We start from the raw sequence: 12,074 nt of genomic DNA on the forward strand, positions 1-12,074 counted from the left end.
ATTCATTTTTAAAGTGTAAGCAAGATCAATTAATCGATTGATCAATCTATCAATCTTTTATCTTTTGCTTTTGTAAATTATTAAATATATAAAAATAAAAAGTGTATCAAATATTTAGAAATCAAAGTCTATATTTAATAATTGATTATCTTATTTGTTTAAAAATAGACAAAAGCTAATCTCATAGCCAACTAATATTTTATTATTAAGTATTTATTTCAATAAATATTTTCTATCTGAATAACTACTTAAATAGGCTAATCTCAATTGACAAATAAAATCTTTTAATGTTTTATTTTATTTTGTGAAGTTTAAATTTTTTATTTTCAGTTATTTCACTTTGTTTACCAGTAATAGGCTGATTGTTTCAGGCTTAATTTTTTGATTTAATTGATTCATGCATTTATTGTAAATTAAATTAATATTGAATTTATTGCTTTTTAGATCAGTTTTAATCATATTTTTCAATCCTAATTTTTTAATTAAGTAATTCGAGCTTTGAAATATCTGCCTTACATCATAAATTAAAGTCATTAGTGATAAATATAAGTCAGTGTATTTCTTTTAATGTTCTTTAACTGAATAAAAAAATAAACTGGATTATACTTGCTAATTTTTAAATTTCTCAATTATTTTACCTTAAAATACTGAATATAAAGAATGCCAAGAATTATTTAGTGTGAACTATTCGTAAATATGTTATTTTATCCTTAAATTAAATAAATTAAAATTTTTAATTAATAGTTTACCAAAATTTTGATTAAATAAAATATCAAAAATTATAAATAGTAAATTTAAAAATGAGCATCAGGCATTAGAGCATAGCTACTTTCGAATTTAAATAGACTTAATTTCATAGTAAAATGATTAAATAATTTTTTAAAAACTATTTTTTATGTAAAAAACTAACAATTGTTTGATCAAGTAATTTTTAATTATTCTTAAATAATTAAATGGATGTTAATTGGATGAGTTGATTCTTGTAGAATTTATAATAAAGTCCAAAATTATATTAAATTTGATTTAAATAAATAAATAATCTAAATATTATTAATTATTTATCTAATTTTTTTAAAAAAATTGCTATTATTTTTGTATATAAGTTACCTAAAAATGTAATTACAAATTACATAAATGTTTATTATAATATTAATATTGAACTGTTTAATAATTAAATTTATTGTCTAATTTTACTAATTAAATCTTTAATTTTATGTCTTTAAAATGTTTAATAATAATTTTAATTTTTTCATTTGAAATATTTTGAACTTTGTTTGGAAAATATTTATTCTATTTTTTGTTACTAAAAAAAAATAATTTTAACAAAATAAGTAGCAACTATTAACTTGAGTAAAAGAAATTATTTTATTTTTTTTATTAACAATATAAGAAATAAATAATCAAAATAATAGGATTTAATCTCCAATTTTTTTATTATATTTCTACTAACATGAATAAAAAACATAAATTATTTTATTTCAAAAAGAATTTATTAGTAAATTTTAATTAAAAATGATTTAAAATAAATACTTGAATATAAATTATTCTTCTTTAGATTTAGTTTATCATTGAAAAATTATTTTATTTATCAATTAAAATTCAACTATGAAAATTAATTTACAATTTACTTAAGTAGATTTTTTGGCTATTATAAAAATTAAGAAAAGAATAATTTATTTTCAAGTTTTGATTTAATAAAATAAAAGTTCATTAAAATTTACTCAAACTAAATTATTTTTTCATAATTAAATCATTTATTATTATTCAATTTAATATAAGAATTATATTTTCTTTGTTATTTTTCTTTAATATTAATGAATCATAAAGAAACTTTATTTTTAATTTAAAATTTTTAACCATTAACATTATACTTTTTATTAAAAGGTGTTTGGTTATGTTATTCGAAAGTGAAAATTCTGTATAAAAAGCAAAATTCTTATCTATAAAAAGTGTATAAGAACAAATTTGGTAAAATAATCTATAAAAAAAATTAAAAAAATATTAAATCAAAAAGCATACACAAAAATTTAAAAATAACTGAGAAGAAATAAGCTAAAAACAGATGTTTATTTAGAAAATTGATCTATTTTCATCATAATTTAATTTTAATGTCAATGAAAAACATATGAAAAGAAGTACTCTGATAGGAGCTTTTCTTTCTATTTTAGTTATTATTGCTAGTTTAACATACTTTGTTTACGTTCTTAAGTAGTATCTGACTAACTAAATAGAACCTAATTATAGATCTCAAAGCTTAATAGCTGACTACTAACTTGATATACCCTTAAGTAGTGACTTGATTGGGTTTAAATTTGATTATGGAAATAATTACGAGTTAGAAAATTAAAAGGATAAGACTTACATTGTTTAATTGGCCTTCTTTTATTATCTTAGTAAGGATTAACACAAATTTATACCCCTAGATATAATAGACTGCACTAGTCCTCATCTCTAAGGATTTAAATGCTTAGATTTTACTAAACTTTCTAACTATACCTTGACACTTGACTCCCAAATTAACTTGCAATCTTAGATATAGATTTTAACTTACGGATGTAGAGATATTGATGAGCTTAAAAAAACAGTGCCTGACAATTGCGCAGAATAATCAGAGATAGACAAAATTGTTAATGGTGTAAATGCAGGTTAGAGATTTAAACTCTACACCTCCCAATACAATCCAACTACTGAAGTGACTTAAGTAAGCTACAGGAATATAGTTGTTTATACATACTCTATTTAATCAATTGCTACTATCTTAAGTACTTAGATTTAAACCACTACGATAAAGAAAGGATTAATAGTTTAATCCTCAGAAACTTTTTCTTCTCCTATTTCATATGATTAAGTAAGTCAATAAGTTGATAGATAGTATGCACTTTCAACAGGAATAGGCCCATTTAGCATTGGAATGTTACAAGTTGAAGAAGTTGTTTAATAAATTCAAATTCAATACTCGACTTTACCTTAAATACTTGCTTTGGTGAATAGTATTTTTGCGTTTTTAATGCTCATAGGAATTATTGGTCGCTACGCTTCTTAAAAATCTATTCAAAAAGACTTTTTTATGTTATTTTTAAAGACAATCTATCAAGATTATTATTTAAAAAACCTTATTACTTTTAATTTTTTTAATGATTAATCTGAATAAGAGTTAAACTTAGAAAAGAATCAATAAAAATCAGAGGAGAAAAAAAGATAAGAAGACGAAGAAGTTGATGAGATCTATCAAAAATATGATAAGCCTATATTTGTCCCTGCCTTTCGTAATAAATTTAAAAATAGTGTTGACTTAGAATAATCAAATTCTATTACTCAAGCAAAAAACTTTACATTAAAGTCAATATAATAATCAAATGCTCTAACAACTCAAGATTAAAAAGAAGTTGTAACTGAATATATTAGCACTTAAAAACCTTTAAATGAGAGCAAATAAGAAGATAATCTAGATAAAATACTAAATTTACAATAAGACTCTGTAATTGAAAAATAAGGCTTTAACTAGGATAGCCCATAGGGTAAAGATGTGATCAACTAATTCTCTTGTTCCCAAATATTAAATGTAACTAAATCAATCAATAGATCTAATTCTAGCTTCTTTTATAGCTCGCAGCTAAGAAAGAATCGCCAAAGTGAAATACAAAACCAAGAGTCTAATCTGATTTTGTAAAAGCTTAAGACCATTCAAGACTAAAATATTTCAAATAAAATTGAGGATATCATTTTCAAAAAAAAGTAAAAAAATATTTTATAATTTAAGATTTTACATCCTATTTTTATCATAAAAAACAAACAGATACTTTAAAAAAGAAAACCAAAACAAAAATTAATATAAAAATAATCAAACAATGAAGAGAGTTGAGCAATAAATTCAAAAAGAACTGAATATATTAAATTTTGTGAAGGATATTTTATTCTTAAAGAAAGCTGTATTGATGATGTTAAGTCAAGAATAACTGGCTGCTCTTTAAGTTATTAGTTGCTCATAACAATTTTTAGACTTGAATTTAAATGATAACTTTGAAAGTGTTAAGTAGTTAGGTAATATTTTGTTTTTTTATTTAATTTATCAATTATTTTTTTTCATCAAAAAATGAAATAATTGAATAAAGTTTTGTAATATAAATAAAGAATAATAACATAGTTTGAGTCATTATGAAAAATCGTTTGCTTTGATGGAAAATGAAAAATTTTAGCTAGCGTATTTAAATGATTTCTTAGCTAAGTGCTAAAATAATGATAACTTAAGCTTACTGGATTTAAAAATAATATAAACTCTTAAAAAATGTCATATTAATTGATATTATTTGTCTATATTTTTGAACGTCTATGTTTTTTTTGTTTCTTAATCTAATTTAGTTTTCAAAAAATATATTTACAATTGTAATTGCTTAATACAAAACAAACGTGATTTTTAAAAATAATAAGGTAATTATTTATATCAAATAAGAAAGTTGATTTAATTATGAAAAAGTAACTATTATCTAATCAATTTTAATTTATTATAATTATTATTAATTTACCATATGTTTACATCAATGTAAATTTTACAATAATAATAATTTATTCTTCCTTATTTGCTCTTAAAGGTTGAAATTATACTAGGAGCATTATCATGTGCTATACAGGTTACTTGTCCAGTTGTAATTCCTCATTTAGTAAAAGATTTTTAGATCAATTTCAAAATATTATCACCTGTAAGAGCGTCATTATAGGCTTGTAAGCTTAATGCGATTATACCTAAGAAGTTCTTCATCTAAAAAATGAACATTAAAACTCTAAAATTAAGCATATGAATGTTCTTCCCATCAACTGCACGTTCATGTTAGTGCACATTTGAGTATAACAATTCTTTTCTAAATATTTTTTAGTTTCTATCTTGTTAACTCATAAATTTATGGTATCTTTGTCTAGCTAATATAATCTTGATGGAATTTTATACATATGTTCAATAATGTACATAATGCTTTTAAAACCATTATCTTCTACAAAAGAGTATGGCTAACAATCTTAAATAATCATTATAGCTATGGCATCTGTAAACTTGAAAAAGCTACTTATATATTTATTTATTTATTCTTTTTGTAAATATATTTAAATATTTAATTTAAAAATATTATTTTCCAAATAATAACCTTCCTTATAAAGTTATTTACAATTAAAAAATTTGAATTTTCATATTAGCTACCCCTGTTCAGATAAATAATTGTTATTTTACATTCAAATTTTGTGAATTATATTTGAATTAGCATAATAAAAAAACATAAATTATAAAAATAATAATAGAGTATACTAGTAAATTTTAATTTAACTTCAAATTTAAAGTGCAAATATTTTAATAGCTACATAAAACCTGTTCAATCAGACTAGTTTAAAGTAAAGTAAAACTAATATATTTATACTATACTTATAATTTACTCTTCCTAAATTAACTTCATTTTGAGTGAAAATTTATGTAATTGAACATAAAAGTATTAATTCATCAAAATTTATTGAAAAACTTAATAAAAAATAATGATTTATCGAATTCTCTGTAGATTTCTTTTAAATAAAATAAGACTTGATTAAAATTATTTAATTTAAATGATTTTTTAGCATTAAATCTCTTATTAATTTTACAATTAAAAAATAAGAATCTTCCTTTTTTCTTTCATATTTTTACCTAAATCAGTAAATTTGAATTATTTATATATATGTACACATTTTGTGGTTATTTTTTATTAAAGAATTTTAACTATTTAATTAATTTTTTATTAAATAGCAGTTTGGTTTTGCTATAAACAAATACTGGAGATTATCTTATTTTGTTAAAAAGTTGATAAAAACAAATTTTGTAATCAAATCTAAAAAAAGAATCAACTAAAAAATACTCTTAAATTTTAAAATAAGTAAAACATATTAACTATTACCAAATGTTTATATAGAAAATTGATCTATTTTCTTCATAATTTAGTTTTAATATGAATGAGAACTATATGAAAAGAAGTACCTTGATAGGTGCTTTTCTTTCTATTTTGGTTATTATTGCTAGTTTGACATACTTTATTTACATTCTTAAGTAATATTTTACAAACTAAATAGAACCTAATTATAGATCTCAAAGTTTCATAGCTGATTACTAACTTGATATACCCTTGAGCAGCGATTTGGTTGGGTTTTAATTTGATTATGGAAATAATTACGAGTTAGAAAATTAAAAGGATAAAACTTACATTGTTTAATTAGCCTTCTTTTATTATCTCAGTAACGAATAACATATGTTTATACCCCTTGAAATAATAGACTGCACTAGTCCTCATCTTTAAGGATTTAAATGCATAGATTTTAATAAACTTTCTAACTATACCTTGACACTTAACTCCAAGATTAATTTGTAATCTTAGATTTAGATTTTAACATATGGATGTAGAGATATCGATGAGCTTAAAAAAACAGTGCCTGACAATTGCGCAGAATAAACAGAGATAGACAAAATTATTAATGGTATAAATGCAGGTTAGAGATTTAAGCTTTACACATCTCAATACAATCCAACTACAGAAGTGACTTAAGTAAGTTACAGAAATATAGTTGTTTATACATACTCTATCTAATCTATTGTTACAATCTTAAGTACTTAGATTTAAACTACTACAATAAAGAAAGGTTTAATAGTTTAATCCTCAGAATCTTTTTCTTCTCCTATTTCTTATGATTAAGTTAGCCAATCAGTTGATAGATAGTACGCCCTTTCAATAGGAGTAGGTCCATACAGTATTGCAATGCTACAAGTTGAAGAAGTTGTTTAGTAAATTCAAATTCAATACTCAACTTTACCTTAAATACTTGCTTTGGTAAATAGTATTTTTGCTTTTTTAATGCTCATAGGATTTATTGGTCGTTATGCTTCTTAAAAATCTATTCAAAAAGACTTTTTTATGTTATTTTTAAAGACAATCTATCAAGATTATTATTTAAAAAACATAATCACTTTTAATTTTTTAAATGATTAATCTTAAAAAGAGTAACAATTAGAAAAGAATCAAAAAGAATCTGAGGACAAAAAATAATAATAAGATGAAGAAGTTGATGAGGTCTATGAAAAATACGATAAACCCATATATGTCCCTGCCTTTCGTAATAAATTTAAGAATAATGTTGACTTTGAACAATCAAATTCTATTTCTCCGAAAAATGACTTTTCATAAAAGCCAATATTATATTCGAATCAATCCAGCCTTCAAACTACTTAAGATAAAAAAGAAATGCTGACTGAATATATTAGCGCTTTAAATGAGAGTAAAAAAGAAAATAATATAGATAACATGTTAAATTTTTAATAAGATCCTGTAATAAAATACTCAGACTTTAGCTAGGATAGTCCTTGGGGTAAAGATATGATTCGCAAGTTCTCTTTTTCCTAAAAATTAAGAAAAGCTTAATATATTAAAAGATCAAATTCTAGTTTGCTCTCCAATTCAAGTTTAAGAAAGAATCATCAAAGTGAAATAAAAAACTAAGACTAAAATTTGATTTTGTAAAAACTTTCTACCATACAAGACCAAAATATTTCTAAAAAAATTGAAGATATCATTTTTACCAAAAAGTAATAAAAATTATTTTAAAATTTAAGATTTTACATACTATTTTCTATACAAAAAAAGTTATTTTAAAAGAGAAAAATAAAAAACAAATTAATATCAAAACAATCAAATGAAGAAGAGAATTGAGTAATAAATTCAGAAAGAACTGAATATATTAAATTTTGTAAAGGATATTTTATTCTTAAAGAAAGCTGTATTGATGATGTTAAGTCAAGAACAGCTGGCTGCTCTTTAAGTCATTAGTTGTTCATAACAATTTTTAGACTTGAATTTAAATGAGAAATTAGAAAGCATTAAGCAGTTAGGTAAGTATTTCCTTTATTAATTTAATTCATGAATCACATTTTTTCTTTAAAAATAATAAATTGGTTAAAATTTTAAAATATAAATAAAGAATAAACTCATAACTTGAGCCATTATGAAAAATAATTTGCTCTGATGTAAAATGAAAAGTTTTAGCTACAATATTTAAATGATTTCTTTACTAAGTGTTAAAATGAAGATAATTTAAGCTAACTGGATTTAAAAATTATATAAACTCTTAAAAAATGTCATGTTAATTGATACTATTTGTTATTTTTTGAATTCAAATGCTGTTATGAATTTTGATTTCAATGAAAATCCTTCTAATTGCCTAGCAAAAAGTATTATTTATAATAAGATAATAATTACGTCAAATGAAAATGATTTAAATTTGAACAAGTTATGACGACATAATTGATTTATTTATGTTTTTTTATCAAAACATAATGGATTTTTATTTTTAAATTAATTGACTACATGAATGTAAATTTCACCATAATTTAAGAATTTATTTTTTAATGATTATAATAATAATATAATCAAATTCTGATTATCAATAAAAAATTGATTTTGTATTTATTTATTTAGATTGGTTCACTTTTTAAGAAAAGGAGAAAAAGATGATGTACTTTTTATAATAATAAAATACCCTTCAGATTTACTCAATATTCATAAAAGTCCTTTTTTTGTATCAACTTTTTAAAAATAAATATTAAATAATAATTGAGATAGAATACATATTAAATTATGATTAATGACATTAATTATTTTTTTCAAATTTTAAATTTTAAAATTATTTAGTAAATAAAGTTTTAAAAAGATACCTTTAGAAGAAAATAATTTCAATTTTTAAATGATTATTTTCAATTATATATAATTTATATTAAAAAATAATAGTAATTTTAATAATTTATTTTAAATAAATTCATATTACTTAAATTATTTTTTTCAGATTTTTTCAATTAATTCTCAGAATACACCTTCATAATCTCAGAGGTTCTATTGGTAGTCTCTACATATTATTGATTAAGTTATATTTAATTTCTTTAGGAGGATTGGAGGTCAAAAAATAAAATTTTTTTAAAAAATTCTTAGTCATAGAATGAAAGATTTTAAGAAAAAAAATATTGATAAATAAAACCTTAATTTATGAGGACTTACTTACTATATGTTATATGTATATTTTAAACTCAAAAAAATAAGTAAAAATAAATTTGCAAAAAAACATCATTGAAAATAAAAAATTAAATAAAGTATTTATATTGTATTTTTCAATTAAAAAAAAGTAATAGAGAATAATAAATAAACAAAGATCATGTAAAAATTAATTTTTTTAATTTGATATAATTTTTTGTAGATGAATTTATTAAATATTAATCAAAAAAATTATATGTTATTTTAACTAGATAAAAGTATATATATTATTCTTTAAGAAGAATGTTGGATGGTGATAAGTTGTCTAATTTTTTTTTTAATTTTTAAAGTTTTTCATTAAATTCATGATTGATTTTTGTTGTTTTTATCAAGATTTGAGCAATTAATATTAGTAGAACTATTAAAATAATCTAAACAAAATATCATTTTTCAAAATCAAAGAAAAATATTAACAAATATTAAATATGAATTTATCAAATATCGATTTATTTGCATCTTAATTTCAATTTTATGTGAATGATTAGCATAAGAAAAAAGGAACTCTTTATGGTTTTATTTTAAGTTTAGTCGTTATTGCAGGAAGTTTAACTTATTTCATTTACATAATTACATAATATATTACTAATCAAATAGAGCCAACATTTAGATCTTAAAATTTTATTGTAGATACAAATCTTCAATATCCTTTAAGAAATGATCTTGTAGCATTTAAATTCGACTACGGCAACAACATCGAACCTCTTTAGAATTAAGATAAGACATACTTTGTATTTTATGCCTTTTACTACTTTCAAAATTAGGAAGATCATTAATTTATTCCTCTAGATGTGATCGATTGCTAAAATTCTAATTTAATAGGATTTAAATGCATAGATTTCTCTAAACTATCTAATAATATGCTAACTCTTGATAATAATGAGAATATTTAATCACAAGTACAAATATTAACTTACGGATGTTTAGATATTGATTCTATAAAAACAACCATACCAGATAATTGTGCAACCTAAACAGAAATAGATAATGCTGTAAATGCGGTTAATGCTGGCTAGAGAGTTAAGTTATTTACTTCATAATACAATATAACTTCTTAAAATATGCAAGTTTACTATAAAAATATAATGATCTTTACTTATTCCGATTACTCAATGTCAACAATCATAAATACTTAACTTTAGACTACTTCAGTAAAGTAAGGACTAATTTTTTAGTCTGAATAAAATTTTATATAACCAATTTAGTACTCATAAATAAATCAAAGTATAAGCAGGCAATCTGCTTTACAAAGCGGAGATGGCGCTTATAGCTTTGTAACACTATAAATAGATGAATCTGTTGAGAAAATTTACATTTAATATACTACTTTACCATAAATACTTGCTCTTGTAAATAGTATCTTTGCTTTTTTAATGTTTTTTGGGTTTATTGGTAGAAAATCTTCTGAATTTTCTATCAAAAAAGACTTAATAATGTTATACTTTTAATCCCTATTTTAAGACAATTATTTAGAAATATTAAAAGCAAACAATTTATTAAATCATAACAAAGAAAGAAATGCTAGCCTAAATAAATAGAAATCATCAATTTGTGATAATTTTTACAAAACAGGAAATATATAAGCAACTAAAGATAACTTTAGTGAAAGATATATTTACCTTTAAGAAAATTCAAGTACACCAATATCTGTTCCTGTTTTTATAAACAAAAAGAAGAATTCATTAGATATAGAATAATTTACTCAAAGTCCATATAAAAAAAGCGAAAATACTACCAACTCTCCCTCCAACAGCAACTTTGAATTTAAAATATTTTCACCATAAAAAAGAAATTCTTTAAGTTCCTCTTCAAATTCAGATAAATTAAGTTATAATCTTAATCAAAGATTTAAAGTAAACACAAAACTTGATTTTTATTTTCACAAAAGATATAATAAGCAACAATCAATCTAAAATTAGCAGTAATCCATCCTAAATGCTATCAAAAGTTCGAACAGCAATAGCAATTTGCAGCTAAGTATTTTTTATTTTTAATTCATTTTTAATTTTACAATTATTTTTAGAAGCCAAAATTGGAGAAAACAGCCATAAAAGCGTTGATTTCGAAGTTTTGTAGTAAAAGCTTTAAAATATTTAGAGCCTAAGCTTATCTGAAAAGCTTAAGAGAATAATTTTTAATTAAAAGTAAAATTAATTAAAGCATTTTAAAATTATTCTTTTAAAATATTTATTCTTTTTAAATTATATTTAAAAAGCTATTGCTCAAAAAAACAATCCGATTAAAAGAAGCTCAGCAATAAGGCAGTAGAATTAGTAGAAAAATAAGTTAGAAAAAATTTAAATATCATAAATTTTTTAAATGATATCCTGCTATTAAAGAAGGCTATAGCAATGATCTTAAATAAATAATAATTGGCTGCGCTCTAACATTTAAGCTACTCTGAAAATTATTTATAGTTAGATATGAATAATGTTGATATAAAATAAAGTAAATCAATAACATAATAAATAAATAGATAATATTTTTTAATTATAAAATTAAGTAAAAGATTAAAATTTAACTCATTTTGAAGCTTAATCAGTTTTACTAGAAAATTAAGAAGTATAACAATATTTTATGAACAAGTTTCTTTAAAGATGCATGGATGAAAATAATAGTTTGACAAAAATAGACAAAAGAATATATAAATCTTTTAAAAAATCCTACTTTGATTGAAAGAAATTAAGTTTTCTTCAAATAATAATTAAAAAATATTTTAATTATATTTTTATTTTAAAAATTTGTTGATTATTAATTGAATTTATTTTTTGTTAAAACAAACTATTTATTTTTATTAATTAATTTTTTCTTTATTTTCAAATTCATTTAAAATCAATTTCTCTAATTTTATTTATTTTATAAGCTATTTGCAAAATATTTAGTGGCAATAAATTTTATGTTGCAATTTTTTAACTTTTTAAATTTTTTTATGCTGTAAAATTAATTTCTGAATATTAATTGATAATTTGTATTTTTTTTTTTCTTCAAAAAAAGTTT

The 12,074-nt window shown here is 21.1% G+C and overlaps 4 protein-coding genes across 4 annotated transcripts; all 4 read left to right on the plus strand. All coding sequences in view use genetic code 6, as the record gives it.

Moving 5' to 3' along the window:
- Window positions 1-2,062: 2,062 nt before the first annotated feature.
- On the plus strand, window positions 2,063-4,301 carry TTHERM_000401914 (AMP-binding enzyme family protein; the record flags this gene model as incomplete). Its single annotated transcript, XM_012797223.1, has 3 exons — window positions 2,063-3,735; window positions 3,797-4,041; window positions 4,132-4,301. The coding sequence occupies 3 exons, from the start codon at window positions 2,063-2,065 to the stop codon at window positions 4,299-4,301; spliced, it is 2,088 nt and encodes a 695-aa protein (XP_012652677.1).
- A 314-nt stretch (window positions 4,302-4,615) lies between these two features.
- TTHERM_000401915 (hypothetical protein) lies at window positions 4,616-4,840 on the plus strand (the record flags this gene model as incomplete). The annotated part of the gene is made up of 1 exon (XM_012797224.1): window positions 4,616-4,840. One exon carries the CDS (start codon window positions 4,616-4,618, stop codon window positions 4,838-4,840), a length of 225 nt encoding a protein of 74 aa, XP_012652678.1.
- Window positions 4,841-5,838: 998 nt separating this feature from the next.
- On the plus strand, window positions 5,839-8,380 carry TTHERM_000401916 (AMP-binding enzyme family protein). The gene is made up of 3 exons (XM_012797225.1): window positions 5,839-7,585; window positions 7,644-7,888; window positions 7,978-8,380. Exons 1-3 carry the CDS (start codon window positions 5,913-5,915, stop codon window positions 8,145-8,147), a joined length of 2,088 nt encoding a protein of 695 aa, XP_012652679.1. The 5' UTR covers window positions 5,839-5,912; the 3' UTR covers window positions 8,148-8,380.
- Window positions 8,381-9,505: 1,125 nt separating this feature from the next.
- TTHERM_000401917 (AMP-binding enzyme family protein) lies at window positions 9,506-11,753 on the plus strand (the record flags this gene model as incomplete). Its single annotated transcript, XM_012797226.1, has 4 exons — window positions 9,506-11,054; window positions 11,101-11,221; window positions 11,293-11,525; window positions 11,581-11,753. The coding sequence occupies 4 exons, from the start codon at window positions 9,506-9,508 to the stop codon at window positions 11,751-11,753; spliced, it is 2,076 nt and encodes a 691-aa protein (XP_012652680.1).
- Between the last annotated feature and the right edge of the window lie 321 nt (window positions 11,754-12,074).

The sequence above is a fragment of the Tetrahymena thermophila genome (assembly GCF_000189635.1).
Source record: "Tetrahymena thermophila SB210 genomic scaffold scf_8254666, whole genome shotgun sequence".
NCBI classification, from domain to species: Eukaryota; Ciliophora; class Oligohymenophorea; order Hymenostomatida; family Tetrahymenidae; genus Tetrahymena; species Tetrahymena thermophila.